Source organism: Brienomyrus brachyistius, chromosome 13 (genome assembly GCF_023856365.1).
Source record: "Brienomyrus brachyistius isolate T26 chromosome 13, BBRACH_0.4, whole genome shotgun sequence".
Lineage (NCBI taxonomy): Eukaryota > Metazoa > Chordata > Actinopteri > Osteoglossiformes > Mormyridae > Brienomyrus > Brienomyrus brachyistius.
Window position 1 is genome coordinate 300,128 of NC_064545.1, and position 22,028 is coordinate 322,155.

Genomic DNA, 22,028 nt, shown 5'->3' on the forward strand with positions numbered 1-22,028 from the left:
CAAATGCTTGTTTTGTTATTTGGGTCCTCTTCATGGAGGCAGAGAGAGTCTCACCGGCCATTCGAAACATTAAAAATTGGGTGGTACAGAAGGTAATTTCTAACCCCCGTGGCTGCGGATGCTTCTAGCGGCCTTCTTAATTCTGCGAAAATAAGCCTCCTGGGAAGGTTCATACATTTTTTAGTGTTATGCTAATGGATGCTCACCATTTGCAGGGAGCATGGAAGAGCTATTATGTATTAAAACAAACCGCTTACATTTCCACTTAGAGTCATGGTTTTTCGGTCTTGTTGACGGTTTTGGTCAATTGCCTGACACAATCAAGCCAAAGCAGCTTCCTCCAGACGCGAAAGTGTTTATAGTCAATGAGAATATGAGAGGAGATATTTATGACGCTAAAGATTATTAGATTGAAGGATAGTACAATGCGAGCGACTGGTGTGGGAGGATATGCTGATGGGGGGGATTGTCGTCTGGAGGTTGCGGCAGAAATCTGCTTCAGTAACGCAGGATCGCAACACACCACCTGGGGCTCCTTCTGACTACTATACCAGCTAGCTTCCGCCAGGTCTCAGATAAAGCACCAAAACCTTGGATGTGTATCAGTATGTATCTATAGGCTGTTAGCACAATAGAGGAAATGCAAATCTAAACAGCCCATCGATATGATTTTGGGACACCGTTAACTATGCAAAAAGCTCCAGTGAACCTTGGCATAGATACTGGGCGTGTCTCGATCTCTGCAACACTGTCTTTCCATGGGAATTTCCACCATTTGGCATTTTGTCCAGCACTGGTGAGGCTGTACTTCTGTCCACTACAAGTACTCATTTGGGTTGTGATCTAGTGACTGTAACAGCCTGGGCATATGGTGAACACACTCATTAAACCATCTGGTGATTACTCGCGCAGTGGATAGGGCCGTTGGTAGAAGAGATATGGATGAATCTGATCATTTGGAATGGATTGATTATTCTTGGCCCCAGTTCTCTTCTGTAAGGGACGGAGTGGACCAAAACCGTGCCAAGAGAACATGCCCCACACCACAACAGAGTTGCCAGAACACTTTGGGACACAATCAGTCGAGCTGGCAGGCTTTTTTGGAACATACCACACATTTACTCGTCTGCGTATCGAGAACAGGGTGAAGTATGACTCATCCAACCATATGACTTTCTCCCACTGTTCAGTGAGACCACTGCCTGCCCCCCCTTCCTTATTCACAAAAAAATGCATATTTTAGATTCACTAGGGAATGTATGCACTACCATGCGACCACACTATCCTTCTCTGTGAAGTTCTCACCAGATTCTATGGGATGAAACTGCCTCTTCACATCATAAATTGACATTTGCAGTTAACTGGTTGACAGCTATTCATTTGTTTTACCTTGCACTTGAAATCCATGCATGGACATCACAGTTGCCCTGGTTCATGGTGTTTTTCACTGCAGACTTGAGTATTAAAACCAGTATTAATACTAACAGCACTGCAGGATGTCTCTTCCTCAAGTCCACAATTTGAGGTCTTTCTCAAACACGCTCTAACAATCCTCCTTCACTCACTGTCACTGAGATATTTTCTCCTTGTCATAGTAGCGAGTAGCCAGCCGGGCCTGTTTATTCATGGCTCCTAATCATTATGGGTCGTTATTTGCTTAATTAACCACACCTGTACAAATGCACCTGCAGAGGCCATGTTCACTTTAGCATCTTCTTTAGCGTGGCAGTTCACGTTTCCTCAGGGTTACTGTAATGGGAGCTGATGCCAAGGAAGATTTATTTTGTTTTCATATTTTGTTTCTTGGGTTGTGGATTTTGAGCAATGCTTCACAATTTCATACAGCTTCCAGGGGGAAATGTAGTTAACTTAGTGTTCTCTGAATCTCAAATTCATGCCTTAGAAGCCTGTGTAAGTTTGTAGAAAAATGTCAATTTTTATAATTATTATTGTTGTTGTTAGAAATTTGAAGTGGGGGGGAAATACAGTACAATACGTAACAGATGAAAATAGTAGGTGAACTTTTCTGAAGTACAAAGAGTGGTATAACGATTATTTATAATAAGGTGGGCATATTATATCTGATATATCATGAGCCTGCTTTTAGGGACATGCTTCCCTTACATTATATCACCAAAAGTCTATGGACACCAGCTTGTCCAACATCTAATTCTGAAACTATGGGTATTAATATGAAGATGGTCAGTTCATTGTTGCTTTAATAGCCTTTTATGGGAAAGCTTTCCATTAGATGCTGCAGCATTGCTGGGGTTGTTGCCATCCAAGTTGGGTATAGATGTTGGGTTATCAGGTCCCTTGCTGTGTGGCCGACCGCTTCACACCTGAACAGGTTCCCAGATGTTCTGTCCTTCTCAATCACTTTACTTGTGTTGAACAGCTGTAGCAGGGTGACTTGTTGGAAAGATGGCATCCTTAGATGGTGCCAAGTAGAAAGTCGCTAACCTCTCCTGTACAACCACCCATTCTGCTGCTAACGTTTTTTGCAAAAGATTGCATTACTGTGTGCTTAATTATACATCTGTGGCAGCAGTGGGCGTGGATCAAATAGATTCCTCTGATTAATTGGGGTGTCTGCATACTTTTGGCCATATAGTGCACATTTGGTAGTGTGGCTCAGCGTAGCGCCATAGATTCTGGCTTAACCTCTGGCTCTGTGCACAGACAATTGGCTTGCCCCCCCCCCCCATCTGTCTGGATTGCCTTCCATAGACCAAATACCTGCGTTTAGGTAAATGGTTGTCACTATATTGCACTTTGTATGTGACCCTGTGCCCTACAAAGAAATGATGTAATGATAGTACTTTACTTAAGGTTATGTTTTTAGTAATTTACAAACACATTCATGATGCAGTATAAGGCATTTATAAAGCATTATAAACATCCATCCATCCATCCATTTTCCAAACCGCTTATCCTTCTGGGTCGTGGGGGGTCCGGAGCCTATCCTGGAAGCTAAGGGCAGGAGGCGCATTATAAACATGGATATAACTATTTATGAAAACACATAGCACATTATAGCCTTGTTTATAATGACTTATGAGTGGTTAATGAAGCTTTCATCTATAATGCACTATGAATACCTTCATAATGCAGAACAAAGCACCCTTAATGCTTATACCGACCATTATAATGCATTAAAAGGTATCTATAATGCATTATAGATCACAGCTTCATAAAGTATTCATAATGCATAATGGTATAAGGTGTTGTGCCTTTTGATAAATATTTATAGCTATGTTTATAATGCTTCATGAATGCGTTATTATTGGTTATGAATGTGTTTATAAATGACTAAAAAGTGTTACCCGCATCGCTATCTGGGGCAGTTCCCGCCTCTGTGCTTCCTGGGATAAACTAGAGGTTTGTTCCAACCCAGCACTCGATAAGCAGTTATGGAAGAAGTATTTGTGTAAAAAAAAAAAACATACAGATACACACATTTTTTCCCTGTTGAGAAAGCTTTGATGAATCAAGTTCATTATGCAGGTTGTCTAGGATACGAGATTCTGCTAGGCCAATGATAAATAAATGGCCTAACATAAAGGAGGAAATGATTCAACAGGGAAGATCAATCTAATTTAAGTTAGCTCTTATAGCGTGATTAAGCTAGAGCTCACTGCGTACCTGGTGCAGCATGTAACACACCCCGCTAACAGAAATGGAGGATTGGTGCAGGAGCTGGACAATTTGCTAAGCTAATGAGAGCAACTAACTGACAGCCTGCTAGCTGATAATGGCAGTGGTCAGCAGTTTCAGTCATTTACCTTCTTATAGGAAAAATGAAGCTTATGTCACCTGAAACTTTTGGTATATCAACCTGGATGTATGGGTGGAAAGCATTCTTCAGCATTATTTTGCCTGAAAACAAACCTCCTTCTTTACTTCTTAGCAGAGCAGTGTACAGTGCCGTCCTTCAAATACTCATAAATTGATCAATACTGCAATACAAGGAATACTTTCGGTCGTGTTTACTGAGGATGTCTCCGCAAGGATCTCTGCTCTCGCTGTCAAGTCGATTTTCGGCCTAATGTTCAATGATCATTTTTCTGTCTCAAACTTTCACCCCCCCCACCCATCCCCACACTACCAGTCAAAAGCTTTTGCACACCACAGATTTTTACCACTTCTACACTTCCATCCATCTATTTTCCAAACCGCTTATCCTACTTTGGTCGGGGGGTCCAGAGCCTATCCCAGAAGCAATGGGCATGAGGCAGGGAACAACCCAGGATGGGGGGCCAGCCCATCGCATCGCAGGGCGCACTCACACACCAGTCACTCTCACATGCACACCTATGGGCAATTTAGTAACTCCAATTAGCCTCAGCATGTTTTTGGACTGTGGGGGGAAACCGGAGTACCCGGAGGAAACCCCACGACGACATGGGGAGAACATGCAAACTCCACACACATGTAACCCAGGCGGAGACTTGAACCCGGGTCCCAGAGGTATGAGGCAACAGTGCTAACCACTGCACCACCATGCCGCCCCACAACTTTTATATTTATTTTATAAACCGCAGATTTTTTTTCTTGTTAAGCACTGGAAAGTTGAACATGAACAACTATAAATGAGAATACAAGTTAAATAAAGCAAGTTTCTTTTATACCATGGAAGGAGTATGTAACAGTGCATGTCTGACCTCCTATTAACTGCCTGTGAGGTGATGGCATTAGTCAGGCTGTTCTTTAACTTTAAATGCGCTAGTTAACTGTTTTAGTTCCCATGCAACAGAGCAGTATTTAATGTCTCTTGTAGAAAGAATGCCTCAAATTTTTTCTCTTATAAGTGCTACAGGGTGTTATTTTGATGAATCAGGAACATTTTCCTGCTAATGAAGGTAATCAAATGGTGAACATACTGTCAATTTATGTTAGGAAGAGTATTGAATGTATTTTTAGTGAATGTTAACTGAGTAACATGCAAATGTAGAAAATCTCAGCGTGCGCGAAACCTTTTGACTGGTAGTGTACTCTCTTGAGCACCTAGAGAGCAGAGCATATCCACCGTCAAGCTGACTGCTTTGTTTATTCTCTACAGGTCAAACTCTACCTTGTGGGAGAGTTGGACAGTGTAATGTTTTTTTTTTCACATTTGAAAATCCTCCCCTACAGACAGACCAAAGCTGACATCTCCTGTAATCCTGGAGATTTTCAGGTGACTCCATGCACGGCACTTTGGTGATGAGCCCTTTCTACGAGAGTCAGACAGATGTACCCTGGCATCAGAACTATTCATGCTACTGTGGAATTTTTTTTGTTTAATTCTCTGGACATAGTGGGCATGAAATTTTTTTATACTTGTATATAAGGCTAGGGTTTTAAAACTGTGGCAAACCTCAGAATAACAACCAAAAACCTCAACCAAACAAAGCAAATGTCATTAAATTATTATGAGATTATTTGCAGTTTTTGCTCTGTCCGTTTTTCCTGACTATAGCACATCTGTCTTTCTGCTGTTTGATGTAGCAGTGAGCAAAATTGTGACAGTGTTCATTTCTCACACGGAGCTCAGGTGTAATGTGTGTTGTGGAATAAGCCAGGAGGGGAGCATATTTCAGCAGTGAAACTAACTTTGCTTTCACAGAGATGAATGGCTCAGTCACACACGGGCAAGGTCAACTTCTGAAGGCCCAAACAACGCCCTGCACTATTTGTAGATGGGGCTGTGCTCCAGCAAGACAAGTTCAACGGACAGCTCTTGGATCTTTTCCTCATCCCTAAGTTGTCAGGGTAATAATTCTGGTCAAATTAAGTGACCAAGTGACAGTGCATTGATCAATTAGCCAACAGAAATGAACTCTGAAGTTAATTATAGTCATCTGTTTTACCTGAGTTTCCTGTAATTAGCTGCCTACTTGATTAGGCATGCAAGGAAGAGTGTAATGGATCAGGGAAAAAAGAAGGAAAAAAAAGAGGAGGAAATTGGAATAGGCAGATGAACAACGTTACGCGTTTACCTCCATTGTCTCCTGTTCTGTCCAACTGAAGACGCCTCAAGTCTAATTTATCCGGAGCCTGATCGTTTCACGAGTCTGGAACTCGTGGAAACTGCAGGGCTGGTTCAGATCCCAGGAGGGGACCAGGGCGACTACATCAGTGTTCAGCCAACCGCGCCTTGTGCGCGAGTGCAAGAAGCGAGCAGTGAGTGTGTGTGGCGTGTCACTGGAGGAAGAATGTATCTACATACATATAAACAAGTGCATACAAACGAGGTATGACTGAGAAGCCGGCCACTCGGGTAGAAGAGTCCTTCACCAGCTTTTCTTTGCTTCTCCAGTGATGAGCTCATATGAAGCGGATGAGATGGGGTACAGTGTTTTTATCATGACAGGGGCATCTGAGCACTGGAGTGCAGCCATTTGGATTAAAGGGGGGGGGGGTGATGGATTGCGGGGACACATCCTTCAGCAGAATAAATCTGTAAACAGGCACTGTCAGCTCAGCAAGCATAGTGCAGGTCTTCATCCCAAACGATGTTACCTGCTACGCTTCTGTTTTCCTGCCTTGTTTTATCGTTTTCTGCCTACTTTAGATTTCGCCGCCGTCCAGGAACATTCGCTCACTGCAATGTCTTCATCCGATTTCCCCCACCTCACAATTTAATTAACTTTTCGAAGTATTTGCGACATTACCCAAGAATGCTGAGCCCTGGGAGACACAATCAATCAGCCTTCCATTAACTGAATAGTTTAATTACCACCAATCAGTGGCCTGTCGTGCCCTGCAGGGGGCCCGGTTCACATAATCAGATCACTTTCCTGTGTTTCCACACGGCATGTAAACAGGGGCAACGTAGCCTGTGCACACGCCCCCTGCAGGAGATGGGCGTTCAGTAACGAGGGGAGCAGTAGCCTTTCCCTGCTCAGGAGGACACTGATTAACTGGACAGGTCACCTATCTCTGCTCCTCACACGACTTTATATTGTTCCTTCACAAATTGCCCTTTATTACACAGGGTGCCACAATTACATACCCTGAGGGCCAACTTACATCAGCAGCACAAAGCCCTGATAAAATTTGACAGAATGGAGGGGGGGGGGGCGGGGGTGATGATAAAATTTGTTGGGGGGGGGGGAGGTTTGCAGATGATACAATTTGGCCAGCAGGCCCTCTATTTGGGAACCCTAGTAAAAAATAAAAACTGTGGTTCCTTGTTTTCTGTTTGGTCCGGATTAAATTGTATTTCCTATTATGTATCCATGTCACGGCGTTTGGACAGGTTATTGAAAAAGTCAGCAGCCAGACACAACAAAAACAAAGTGCTTTTCTAAACCCCCCCCCCCTTGACAGTTTGAGCATAGAAGTAAGATTAGCAAAGTTTTGTTCGTTGGAAAAGCAGCACTGGTTTATGAACATGGACAGACGCGTGGGGGGCTTTTGTGATGTTTCTAGATGGAAATCCAGCATGTTACACCAGAAGCAGGAATTCCGTAGATTCCACTGACCATTTCACATCTCCCTGGTAATTACAGATGCGGTTTTGGTTTCAACTTGAAGTTGGATGCATGTGACATCATTCCATGTGCTGTCGTCAGTTTTCAGACTGTGTCACTATTGAATGAAATGAAGGGAACAGGCCTCTTTATTTTACATTCTATCCATCCTGTTTGTTTTGTATTTGTATCCTCCCTGGCTTTTTTCTTTCTTGCACTGACAAAGACAGTCTTCCAGTTTCATCGTACCTTCTTCAATAACACTAAAGTCATTCATTCATTACAGAAGACTTCACATATACTGTAGACCTCAAATCTCCCATCCATCCATGTCTATACCTGTTGGCCCTATGCAGAGTTCCAGGGTCTGGATCCTATCCACAAGCTATAGGCTTTTAAATTAAATCATATCAAACATTGACACTAGGATTACCAGATAACTCATGATGTGTGCATTTTTAGCAACCTGTTAAACAGCTGATCTGAGTACATTTATTTGTTTTCTGGGGTATATTTTACCGACCGTTTTGGGAGAGATATTTGAAATATTCTGCCTATTATTTAATTGTCAGTATAAGTAAGTATAAGTGGTTATTTTATTGAAGAAATGCCGTATAGAAACGTAATTTGAAGCCTCTGCATCTTTGATAGCACTTAAATGCATCACGATCCAATGCTCCCTGTGTGTATGCAGAAACTTCCATTTTTATGGCATCACTTAATTGTAATTACCACCTTTTAAGCGATTATGATTTGCCTGAAAAAATGTCTGTTTAAGCTTGCTTTTTTCACTTAGCCCCTTTTGGGTGGCTTCAGCAAGCTTAATACGTGACGGATTTGTATCGTGGCGAAGAGATGGGTAAGAAGAAAGGGGCTCAGGGTCTCAGAGCAGCCAAAGCCCACTAGTGGGATACATTCATGCAGCACATTTCATTGTTTGTCATCTGCAATTCATTCCAAAACCCTATAAGCCAGGATCCCTTGAATCAGTAAGTTGAAGGCACAGCCTCCGTTATTGATTAACTGGATTGGTAGAGGTGTGGGCTTTGCAGAGACTCATAGCTAAATGAACCATGTCTGTTTTTCACGAGGCGTATTGCAGCCCTGATCTCCGGCCAGACGTCACCTGGCAAGAGCCCTTGTATGTTGCAGAGAGAGGCTTTGTTTCCTCGTTCCAACTGCAAATGATCGATGGAAGCATACTATCGAGGATTCTCCACCGTATCCTTACACGAATGAGACAACATCGATGGTCCGCGGTAGAAATGGGCTTCGCGGAGTCCACAGGCGGCTTTTGGCGCATTGTGACATTCCATTGTGACCCCGTAATTTAAGACGACCGCTGATGATCCGCGGTTATGAGGCACTGGTGTAGCCAGACCAGAGCCATCAAACCCTGGCTGTGAAATTTATAGCCAAACGTGCTCTTCAGTTCCTGGGGTACAGTTCCGAGGACGGAACAGGTGCTTCATCGGAATCGGCTTCACGTCCATCTAATGTGCCGAAGTGTCTACATGACGGACACTGCAAAGCTGTGATGCCTTTTTTACGTGCCAGAAGAATGTGGCACGTCTTCAAAGACATTTCATTAGAATTTGGGCACTTTTTCTGTGACCATCACCCTAAACTGATTCTGTAATTCTGATGGAATCAATACCAGCACATCTGAAATAATTTAAGCCTTAGGAACCATGAGAAAGAATCGAGTGTCATTTCTGTGCAGCTATATTCTCCTAAAAGCAGCACCATGACTTAGAAATTCAATACACAGCAATTTTTGGTTTCAATTTGAGGTAACTTGCATACATTTGATTTCCTTCCATCGTGAATTTTCAGTACGTGTCTCTTTTTTAAAAGAAATTACGGGAACGGGCCTGTTACTTAAGGTATCTTTCCCTCACTGTAAACAGAGCCTACTTAATGAGGCTGAGAGAGGGAGCCACTGGCTTTGTACACACCCAGTATCCGTCATCTTTATGCTAAAGGATTCAAACTCCCACAATCTTTTGTGCTCTGCAGATTGTCAGGAGACAAAACCCAAGCACTTATATAATTTATATTTTTAGTTATGAATTGTCTTTGTTTATACATTTTATTACATTACTAAATAAACATAGAATATATGCAAGTAAATAAATAAGTAAATGTGCACTATGCACATTTTTCACAAAAAATGTATATAACAAAAAAACAGTATATAATTAATTATGTTGTCTTGATTGTCTTTCACACGCCAAAGTAGATTCGTTGTATATAAAGGTACTTGGCAATAAACGATTCTGATGACGTCTAGTGAAAATTACTGTATGTAAATTGCATAAGAATATAATAACTGTAACTTTCAATTAAAAAAGATAAGTGCAACTGTAAATGTTTGAGAAGTAAAAAGAATACAATAGTAATAGTAGTAAAAAATAATACTTTTAAATAATTCTTCCATCCCTTCTCCACATTGTGCCATGGGTGAATATTCCAGAGATTACGACTGAGCAAACGCTAAATGAATAAAGCAGAAAACAGCGGACATAACGGACACAGAAACAGTGATGTCCGAATCATTGTGGGTCACACACAATGATTGGGGGGCGGGAGAGGATTTCTCATAGGAAGGCTGGGAAATCAGTCAGTGGTGGGGAGTTACAATTATCCAAAGAGGCAGACTGTCCTGAACCAAACAGGGAAGAACACAGAAAACTTGATACTGCTGTGCTGGGAGCTGGGATTCTGGGGGTCCTTGAGGACTGGATGGAGAAACACTGGTCTACGTTCCCGGGGTTACTCCTAACAGTACACCTAACCTAACTAAGGCCTACCTTAAAGATGCTTAGATACAATTACTTTAGCCTACAGTTGGACAAAATCATTAACACAAAGCATATTTTATAATAAAATGTTGAATATCTCATGTCATTTACTGAATAATTTACTGAAACTGAAAAGCAGAATGGAAGTGGAATACTCATCGTGAAGTCGCAACACGGACCAACATAATCCGGGCAGTGTCTGTATAGTATATGTCAGTGATAATGACAATGACACCAGGTGTGTGATATCAGCCGTTGAGAAACACTGCTATAGATCACACACGCATGCCTGTTAGAACTACCCACTCTGCTCTTTTCACACCCTTGCTAAAATGAACGGAGCCCATATCCCGGTCCAGCACCATTGAGAATGACAGGGTTTTACTTTTTGTGGGTTGTGAGCTGTTTGTCCCCGATCAGCATTTCTTGGTTATCCATGTTCATTAATATGGGGCAATTATCCAAGAGTAATCGATTTTGTGGTCACATGTGTCAAATGCATTGGGGTCTCAGAATGACGTCACCCTGCCAGAACCGAAACATGATGGCCCAATCCAAGACCTATAACCCTGCAACTCAACGGTCACATCCCTCCTGTGGTGCTCCACACTCAGGTCCTGTGCCCCTGGACCATGTGCAGAGATGGGCAGCTGCTGGATTTGTGGAGATGTGACATTTTCAGAGTTTCAGCAACATTGGTGGAAGATCACTATGAATGTAATATATGGATTTTTAATCATCTTAAAAAAGCTTCTTCAAAATGTTACTCCGCAGGGCTTCATGCTTAGGAGCTATATTAGTGTTATTTACAACATTTTGCTAGTCATCTTTCCACCTCTCATCTCCTGGTCCCTCAAAGCAGCTGTGGCTTATCTCACACTTTTTTCTCCTCCTAATTCAATTAAAGACTTGGATCTGTATCCATGAATTCATCTCCCGCAGCGATGCAGTTTGTCTCCTGGCTGAAATGAATGGGTGATGCTTCCTCGCTGTGATCGAGAGACTGGTGTTCAACACGACCCCGAGCATGATTCCCCCCCCCCCCCCCCCCAGTATATCGGTGTTCCGTGTGGCTCAGTAACAGTGGTTGCTGCCCATGTTCGAATTCTGAGCCCAGGCTATTGGTGCGTATAGATTACACAATCAGACGCCCAGCCCAATCTTTGGTCAAGAGGAGCCCTCGTAATGTTTTTTAGTTCAGAGAGACACGGGTTATTGATTTCAGCGGGTGTCTCCCATCTGTTGTGGTAATCCATGTTAAGGCTGGTCACACGGCCCCATGCAGTCTGGGCTGAGCACATGGAAGGTCACTGGCGCTTTATTTAAGCTTCTAATTTAAAGCTGTTCACAGGGACCATTTAAGCATGTTTAAAAGAGAACATCAGCGGGAAACGGCTGGTCTTAAAATTATATAAGATTAATTGTATTATGACTCAGTTGTAAAGATTAGCCCACATCTGGAGGTTACAATTAACTTAATTTACAGTTAATTGTATGTAATGCTATATAGCCCTCATTTAATATATGTGTGTAGGGCAACATGCATGGGGGTGGGAGCCCCCTGGAGGAGGAGACACTGAGGTCAGGTTTGTAGTTTCATATGATTTACCAATTCCTTTAACCCTGTAAAGGAATTCCCATTAAACATTCCCTTCCCTGGCTGTCCCTGGTATTCCCATAAAATAAACCATGTTAAAACTTCCCTTCCCTGCCCATCCCTGTTATTCCCATAAAAGAAACCCAGTTAAAACTTCCCTTCTCTGCTTATCCCTGGTATTCCCATAAAAGAAACCACGTAAAAACTTCCCTTCCCTGCCCATCCCTGTTATTCCCATAAAAGAAACCACGTAAAAACTTCCCTTCCCTGCCCATCCCTGTTATTCCCATAAAAGAAACCCCGTTAAAACTTCCCTTCCCTACCCAAACCTGTTATTCCCATAAAAGAAACCCCATTAAACCTTCCCTTTCTTGCCCATCCCTGTTATTCCCATAAAAGAAACATTGTTAAACATTCCCTTCCTTGCTGAGCTCTGTTATTTCTGAAAAGGAAACCCCGATAAGCCTTTTCTTCCGTGCCCAAACCCCCATCACACGATCCTTTTCACCATCTCTGCCAGAGTGCTTCTTACAGCATATACCAACATTACGCCCAGCATTAACACTAAAGCTTCACCACGTGTCAGATGAGGAGGTTGTCAGCACACGCCGCACACCAAATACATCGAGGATTGCGATGTCACACAGCCATGCGCCGCTGAATGCGCCGTCAGGCTGTAATCATGGACCCACCACCATGCAGAGTCTCCCTCGTCACACTTTATACACACCATTCTCCACATTCTGTTGAGTCTAGATATGTTCATGAACTACTGCATCATTCATGATATAAAGACCCCTGTCTGTATATAATACGCCCAAGACTGTATCATTCATGTCACAAAGACCCGTCTGTAAATAATACACCCAAGACTGTATCATTCATGTCACAAAGACCCCTGTCTGTATATAATATACCCAAGACTGTATTATTCATGTCACAAAGACCCCTGTCTGTATATAATATACCCAAGACTGTATCATTCATGTCACAAAGACCCCTGTTTGTATATAATATACCCAAGACTGTATCATTCATGTCACAAAGACTTCTGTCTGTAAATAATACACCAAAGACTGTATCATTGTTACATAATAATCAATATCAGTTATGAGGTGACAAAGTGGAGCAGCAATCTAATGTGAGGCCTCACATTCAACATAAAGGGGGAATTCATTACATTTAGCAGGAAGAGGAATATTAGTTTTGACTTCATTATATTGCAGTGAGTGTTAGCTACACTCAGTGCTGTATTAATTTTACTGAATGTAGTTCAGCGAGAAAGAGCAGTTCCTGCAGCTTAGGGGACCAGTGCATAAGACTGGTATGTCTTACAGACGAAAAGCTAATCCAGTCCGTGTTAACATTTCGGGACACACCTGTACTTCTCTGACGAGGCAAGAATTCATAAATAAAATAGATATTCTCATACATATACATAGCAGTCTCTCCTCGAGTCAAATTAAACGAAACAGGAAACAGGAATTAAAGTTGTGAGCTGACTTTATCAAACATAGTAATAAAATCGTATTCTATACACACACCAAATTTAGAATAAATCATAAATGTGACTCACCCCTGCCTGAACAGGTCAGGGAACAAAAGATAGAGTGAAAACAAGGTCATTGCTGAGCAGTCAGTGCGGAAATAGCCCTGATTGTCTGGAGAGGGACTGTTTGTATTATTCAGGATAGGGATTAAAACACAGATCAGCACACCTACATTTCGGATTTACCGGTCTTTCACTTAAGAGTCAGGCTTCTACTTAAGTGCTATTTGCAACTGATCAGTGATTTCAGGAGACTTTATCCAATGTTTGACAACACAGGCAGGTTCCTCATACCTGAAAGACTGTAAGCAGAGAAATAGAGAATGAGCAGCCTTTCTGATAATATTTTCAAAGCATCCGTTGCTGACACACTCTTCAGTCAGAGGTTACTCTGTTGCTGCCGTGATCTGCAGAAATGATTTTTTTAAAGCCCCCACCCCCCCATATGTCAGAGGGCCGCACTGCTGTGAGCCTTTAGAATGATGAAACCCTTCGCCCCCCCCCAAGTCCAAGGGAAACCAATCAACGGAGATGAAAGGATCTGTGGGCTGCGGCACGGAGGAAGCAGGTGTGCAGAGGTGTTTATTTCCACCCGGGGGAGTTATCTGGGGGGCTATCGGGGATGTATCCGAGCCCACCTCTCACCTCTCTCATGCTTGATTTCAAAAGAAAACTGCATCTCTTCCTCGCCAAAGCGAAAGCCGTTGATCCTTGAAGGCAATAAAAAAGAAATAGATGGTATGGAAAAAAAAAACCTTTTTTTTTTCTTCCTTAGCATAAAAAAAGCTGTGCGGCCTTTTTCCTTTCCCTAATGGAAGGCCGAGTACATGCTGTACCCTGCCACGCTTTCTGGACCTCTGTTTCCTCTTGGCTTCTGAAATGTGTGATTTAGAAACATATGCTGCATGTTAAGAGGCAGGGTCACCTGACCTGATCAAGCCCCACCCCCCTCCACTCCCCCACGAAACTGCCATCATCTACAGTCACACCATGTTTGTACAGTATCCTGTTTTCTTATTTGCATTCAACATTGCCCTTCATCCACCCATCCATCCATCCATCCATCCATCCATCTGCAGACCACCACTGTGCTGTTCCATCACTCCGCACACTCTTGGAAATTTAGAGATGACATTTGCATCTCAGCGTGTTCCTGGACTGTGGGACGAACCTGGGACGCCCAGAGGTAACCTGCGAGACACGGGGAGAGCATCCAAGCTCCACAAGCCAAGAGCAGGGGTGGGTGCCTTGTAAACATGTGTTATGCCGAATTAGACTTGATTGCCCATTTCGTTTGACTCCACTATTGAACCAGATTTGACTGGAAGACAGACGTTCACATTGGCCAGGCTTCAGTGCTGCATAAAACTAATGAATTCATCATTAGCAGAAGGATTGTGGACTGGACAACACAGTTTGGTCAGGGTTTCGAACAAGTTCCCTATGACAACCCCACCGAGTCTAGAGTAGCTGAGATTTTTGTTTGATTGTTTCTTTCGTTTACACAGATGTTGTAGTTGTAGCAGCAGGACTGTGATATGTAAGGAAGAGGTGGATGCCACGCGGGCGTCATGTGGGTCCTGCTGGTATCACTAATATAGTGTGTAGTGTCTTACATGCAAAGACAATTCTAGGGACTCTGGGGGCCCTAGGCAAAAAAACCATGGGGTCCTCCTCCCTGCTTGTGCCAGGTGATCCCAGAACTGTATCATACACTGGTGTGCCATGAGATGGTCTCAAATTGATCCCAGAACTGCATTTCATGAAGGAAACTACAATTAGGGTGAAAAACCACAGATGTCAGCAGATATATCAGGAGTGTCTTTATTTTCACAAGGACCACTCAAGGCTGTCTCACTGCGGTGCCAGAATTAAATACTAAGATCTCCATGGATTCTTAATATTGCTAATAAACATTAATGTGACAAGATGTTTAATCAATGAAGCATGCGTGTGGCAATCCGAGAAAAGTCCAGTCCAGACCTTCTGGCAGTTAGCCATGGTGTCCAATCCAAAGCTGCACAAACGTGCAGTGACAGGTGTCCCTTTCAGGTATTCGTGAAACAGTGAAATCGCACGATAGTTCCCTAAATTCAGATTCTCCATAAAACTAAACACCATCAAAATGTGGGACATTAATCTTTTTGTATATTTTAAAAGAATAATTTATAGTACCCTTGTCAGTGTGATCAGAGGGAAGTTCGTAAAATATTCATGGGGACATCATGTGACGGGAAGAGCGAATTGGAGAGCTTCCATCTCCATATTCGCTCCGGCGGTCGACCTATTCATGGGGCCCTACGAAAGAATACCAATGTGCATAATGTCAAACACTTTGAAGGGTAAAGACGTGACATAGGAAACCGGTCTGATCAAAGCGGCCGCTGATGAATTCTGTCTGGCCATTTCATATACAATTTTTCAGTCTGTGCCGCTTAAAGGACAGACAAGCTGGAATCACGTTTGCTGGAGTGCCTTTTAACATGCAGATCTATAAGTGTGTGTACCCTGCGTAATGCAGATAAGGCTTCATTTTCTTCATGTAAATCTTTGCTATCTGTGCATATATAAACATATGGATCATGTAAGTATACAAAATGAACTGGAGCGTGTCTGCAGTTCGACACCTCAGCGTTTCGCATGGCTGAAAGCAGAAGGAAAAAGCAGAGAAGCCCTATTTTTACGACCATAAATCAGATACGCTGAATGATGTTGCTAATAGCTTAGTGGCTAATTGGCCCTTTACTGTCTGAGTAAGCTTATCTGGGACTGCATAGGACATTCTCAGGTTACACTGAAGATCCTACAGATATCATCTCAGTGGTGTGTGAGCGTTGGAGATTATCCTGTCATAAAACCTGTCATATCACATAACGTTTTGTTTGCAGTATATAAATTAAAGCTGATTATCAACACCAGCAAAAGTGGCTGTGAACAGCACAGTTCTCTGCAAAATAATGCATCTCACTGGGAAAGCATTCATGTGCTTCTAATTACACAGACAAGTTAAATTGTGATCTATCGCAGCTACAAAGTGTCTGTTACGGAGTGTAGAAGAAAACAGGGTTTTAATGAACGGCTGTCAGAATGGTGTGAAAGGCAACAGCACTTCGTATATAAGTTGAATAAATAAAGGTCACATCAATGTCAGCACCCTCTAGTGAAGCTCCAAGTTATGAGTACTTGTTTCAACACAGACTACTTACAGTACACACCAAGGAGCAGGTTATGAGCAGTAAGGCCGATACCAGTCGTATGCTGACAGTGCCGCGTCGATCCGGAGACCAAACACTGCATCATCAAAATGAATAGATTATTTATACTCACTCCCTGCCTTCAGGTATTGCTGAGTAACCAGCACATTATTCTTTCTCCATTTAATTCATAGCTTGAGCATATCTACCTTTTCAAAACCGCATAAAACGAAAATAGTGATTAATAAAACCTCGGCGCTGATAATATGAATAAACTCTGATTTATTCATAAAACGCTAAGCAGCCCATTCATCAATTTCCTTCAGCTCATTGTTGGGAGTATTCTTCTAAGTCATACGATTTATCCCGTCGGTTGAATCTGTCCTCGATGGCTATATAAATCAAACGAGACGTATAGCGACTCAATCAGACAGCGGTTCAATGCTCCTCACAGGCTTGCAGACTCATATATCACACTCCGCGCCAGGGGGTGTGCGTGCGTGTGTGGGTGGGTGGGGTCGAGATAAAAGGTGGGAGCTCCTTGAGGTCTCGACCACAGTGGCCAGTAGGGTGGATGTACTGGTACGTGCCGGGAGATTGGATGCCGGATCCTCATCGTGGTGCCAAAGCAGGAAGTTGGCAAGGCAGGAAGCTGCCAGCAGCAGGGCGCTGGGCCTGACGGGGGTAGCTGTGCGCCGGGAGAGAGGGAAGTGCGCAGGTAGCCCCCGCACATTCAGCCCGAGCAGGTGCAATTAACACGGTGTTTAACCTGAAGGCTGCTGGCTCAAATCCCTGGAGCTGCCCCCACTGCTGCCATGAGTCAAGTATTTAACCTGAATCGTTGAAGTGCCCCAGTAAAATTGAGAGATACATAGATGCCAGGTCCTTCAATGAGCAAACAGAGTCATAATTATGAGTTTAATAGTATTATTATTGCTAATAAGTACTTCTTATAAGGACCAAGCAGAAGTTGCCTTTGCAGGCTATTAAAATCCCTGGGGAGGCGCCCCGATCATACCATTGAACAGAAATGAAATCTCCTCAGTGTCCGCTGATAAGCACTATTATAAATATGCAAAATTGTTAAGTCGTGCAGTTAAATGTTGATCTAGAAATTAAAAATACCAGAGGTGCAACTCCATTCGGTCAGCTGACTCCCTCAACCTGATTCTAGTCTATAAACTGACACATTGTTCTAGCAAAGGCCGCTGAATGGGGAGTCTCACATTTCGGCACTGGGTCAGTTACCCTTTAAAGGGTCCTGCTCTATCAGAGTATACATCTCAGGCTCTTGATTCATGTTAACATTGTATGAACTAATGAGCCTCTCTTGAACTCTTCAGTTGCCATTCAAGTGTTAATCCCCGTAGTTTCAAATTTACTAGAACCTTTTCTTCGCTCACTGTATTTCTGTGAATGTGTGTGTCAGCAGGTGAACACGGGTGCGCAGAAGACCCAGGTCCAAATTACCCAAGCCCACGACAGAACATACACGCTGTCACACACCCGGCATATCCGGAATCAACGCTCTATTACCCATATATAAACACGAACATGTGGAGGCATGACCTGATAATATAGTAAGTAAAGCCACCGGAATAGATAACTCAGCGACACCTTGTACGCCTGCATCGTGATGGTGAGAAAATCGCAAAAATGGAAAAATTACATGTAGCATAACTTCAAACCAAGGGCGAAGGTGAGACTATGATATTGGAAGGAAAACAACTTAGTAATTTAAATGCCAAGGCGTATTTCTTTTTTTTTTGGGGGGGGGGATGAAGCCAAATTAAATATTGGGGGGTACCCACCCACTCCTCCCCCCCCTCCCAGTCCCTATGCCCCTGCTACAAAATAAATAACAGTTGAGGCATATCAAGTCTCCTTGGTTCGTGACCATTACTTATGGGGATTTCTGCAGTGAATCGTCATTGTTTTAACATTTTTATTCAACCAATAAGGCTGTTCCAGTAGCCTGAAAGTTTGTCAGGAGACACCAGTTTGCACGGACATAGGGCTTGGCCTTTTCTTCTCCTTAAAGCCAAACAGCAGTCAGATTGAAACGTCAGATTGAAATGACGAGCGGTTGCCTGCTGCCATTTTTTCCAGGTCCCTGCGGCAGGGCTGACAGGAGATGCCCTGGGTGGAATGTAAGACAGCGGATCCTCGGTGCGGCAGGCGCAGACTGAGGACTCTGGCCATGAAGCTGCCCTGCTTCTTCTGGTTCCTCCTGCTGTTCGGAGCTGGGGGCCTGGTGCTCTTCACACACCTGCAGGACCTTTCCGAGACATTCCAGCAGCAAGCTCCAGGTCAGTGCTTTTTGATATGGAGGGCTCCAGGTGCCAGTTACTCTGTCCTCGTAATCATCAGCCCAGAGATGCGTGGAGAAAGACACCCCCCCCCCAGGCTACAGAATAATATCTAATAAATGAAATAGGTTCTGCGGAGAAATGCCCCAGGTGAACCAATCTTACCTTGTGTTTTGGGTGTAGCGTTTAGCTCCTGACTGTAAACCTTGGGCAGCAGTGAATTTTCACACCTTCACTGTGGCTCCTTCGTACATAGACTCTAGCAGACAAAGACCTTAGGGGTCGAAAGTTGATAAAACGGCAAAGCATGAGACGAGTCAAAAGCATCGTGACGGCAAATCACGGGGCCATTAAGTATCGACTCCTTGTGCATGTGGAACAAAAGGAAGATCCATTGCAGAGGACCAGGCATGACAAGTCCCAGAACGTCCGGAGGAAGCATTCCCGCACCTAGCTGTGCCTCCTGGCAGCCAGTGACGCGCTCCGCTCCCAACTGATGGTGTATCGAGTGTCGTTCTCACTGCGAGTTTCCTGCATGCGACAAACCGAACACCACGGCAGGGATCCTATCGATAAGAGACACTCCACTCCGAAAGCGGAATCTCCAGAGATTCTCCCATTCCACTGATGGAGAGATACATTCCTAAATGTTATCGCTGCCAGATGAGTGTATTTTGTATCGTTCTCGGCTCAGTCGCTGCAGGAGGACTGCGGGGCTCCTCAGATACCGGGAACACTTCAAGGGCTATTAGAATGCGCTTTGGCATGGATGTAGCAAGATTCAACTCGGCACCCAGACAATGTATACTGTACGTGCTCCAGTCAGGGGAGGTGAAGAGAATCGTGTGACATGGGGATGGAATGGAATGGGAAAAATGGGTTTTCTGGGAATTGGGTTTCCCCTTTTCATGGTTTACCAGGGATGGAAAAGCAGGGAGGAAAAGGAAAAATGAGAGTTGTTTCAATGGAAAAGAGGAAGCCATGTGTGGCACTGAATCAAGATGAAGTGTAAAGGGAAACAGGTCAGATGTCAGGGTCTGGGCAGAGTTAATGGGGGTTTCAAAGAACAGAACACATCACTTTATACTTGCAGTCATGGATGAGGGACAGGTGAAGTGAATCAATAATAATGACCCCTGAGACCAGACTCTCCCCCGAGACGGCCGGTGTCCCCAGGCACAGTGTACTTAAGTGTAACCGGGGAAGGGATTGGTTTGCCAGGATATACAGCCCTATAAATTAGCAGGGTGCGTGTAGTCCTTCTCATACAGAATACGGATACAGCAGTTAATATTTAATAACGAAGGCTAAATTAATTCCAATATTACAGATATTAGTGCTAATTTTACACAGCTAATTTCATTTAAATATAGCGGCATTCATTAAGTTAAAGTGGATTCCTGCCAAAAATCACCATTCGCTTCAGCACTTGACAAATGTAGCTAGAGAACCTTTGCGTCATTTTTTTAAGAACAACTCAAGATGTATATTTTCATATTTGTATCTGTGTTCAGAGTAGAATTTATGTGCTGCGCAAATCCATTATGTCTCGATGTGGAATTACTTGTTACATATTATCATAATTCTAACAGCCATCCCATATGGTGATATTTATATTAAAAGACCCCCCCCCCAATCATCTTCTGGCTTCTGATACTTAAATTTTCACTCCCTAATGCAATAAAAATTTGAGGGGCCAAATATCACAAACGTACCAACCGTGACACACAAGCGAAGGAACTAAACACTGAAAAAAATCACTAGAGAAAATGTACTGTATCACGTGTGATTTTCTGCGGGAAACCTATTTCAGCATATTTGTATTTAAGCACACCTGTCTTGAAACAGCAGGGTAACACAATTTTAATGTAATCTTATATGCCGTAGCTTCAAAATATATGATGTTAAACTGCAATGAAATCCAATAATGGTGAGTCTGAGAAACAGAACAGAATGAGTTTATAACGAAATGTAAATGGTTGGATGGGTAAATTGCATTTTGCTGATGATTTACACAAGAGCCGCACAACCCAGGACGTGTTTTACAAACGTATCTATTTAAATTTAATCGGTTTAGACTGTGATGCTCTCGGAAATTGCCTCTTGAGATGGCGTGATTAGCGAGAACCGCGACGCACTCCACAGGTCGCGTAAGGACGCCGCTGCTTGGCGCGCGCACACACACACACACACACACACACACACACACACACACACACACACACACACACACACACACACCGTTGCTCTGCTTTCACTGCTGTCACATGAGCGGACCGGCTTCCTCTCTAAAGACATGCACATTCGGACAGCGGGCATAGCTCTCATGCAGCGCCTGATCTGCCTTTTCAGGGGGCCAAGGCCAAGCTTGTCTTGCGAACCCCCCCCCACCAAGAAAACTGACGTTCAACTCACTTCCTCTACAACGCAAGTACTTCGGGAAACCTAGACAATTGCATATACTGCTTATAGCTACAACCGGACATGTTTATATAGATGGTTTTTCATGTAAATCTGGCCCTAGGCAACAGCTCAGCCTGCCTACGCCTAGATCCAATCCTCCCTACATGTTAACGTTATATAGCCTAACATGGTTACTTTTCCATTAAGGATTTTAAGTTTCATAAATAACATTAGTCTGACTATACTGCTAGCAGAAAACTGTGCCCAGGTATCTATGACTTGCATATTCTACTAAAACTACTGCAGGTATTTTAGTTGTTTCAGGACCTGGCCTCCTAACCAGCAATAACACTTAAGGCGCTTAAACCCTAATGAGACACAGCAACCCGAGTCAACAGCTACTGTAAGTGTGTTGACACTTTATAAAAAGGATCAGGTAAAAAAAAAGTGGGAAAAAATAGTTAATCTGTGTTTATGTTTTGTGACGTCTCTCCTTCATGGAGGTTTTCCATGGAAACATGACAGGGTCTTTGATGTCCCTGTTGTTGTTGCGAGTTGGCAGCCCTAAAGCAGGACGCTGCTCTTCTGGAGCATCAACACAGGGAAACTTCTGCCTCGTGGGCCCTCTGGTCATGCGGAGCATCTCATCCTGGGTGCAGACTCCCTCCCCTTCTTCCTCCAGGCAAAGGGTAGGGAGTGGAGAGAGTCAAATAAT

At 43.4% G+C, this 22,028-nt stretch overlaps 1 protein-coding gene across 3 annotated transcripts in view; it reads left to right on the forward strand.

Moving 5' to 3' along the window:
• LOC125706188 (carbohydrate sulfotransferase 8-like) overlaps nt 1-22,028 on the forward strand; it is a 108,778-nt gene that overhangs the window by 4,719 nt on the left and 82,031 nt on the right. For 2 of the 3 annotated variants that reach the window (XM_048972765.1, XM_048972763.1), the window contains exon 2: nt 18,711-18,910. Coding sequence is in view for 1 of the 3 variants with exons in the window: in XM_048972763.1 (XP_048828720.1) it covers nt 18,736-18,910 (175 nt within the window). In the remaining 2 variants the exon portion in view is untranslated. Of the gene's footprint in view, nt 1-18,710; nt 18,911-21,262; nt 22,003-22,028 lie in introns of all 3 variants that reach the window. The other variant, XM_048972764.1, reaches the window with a different exon arrangement.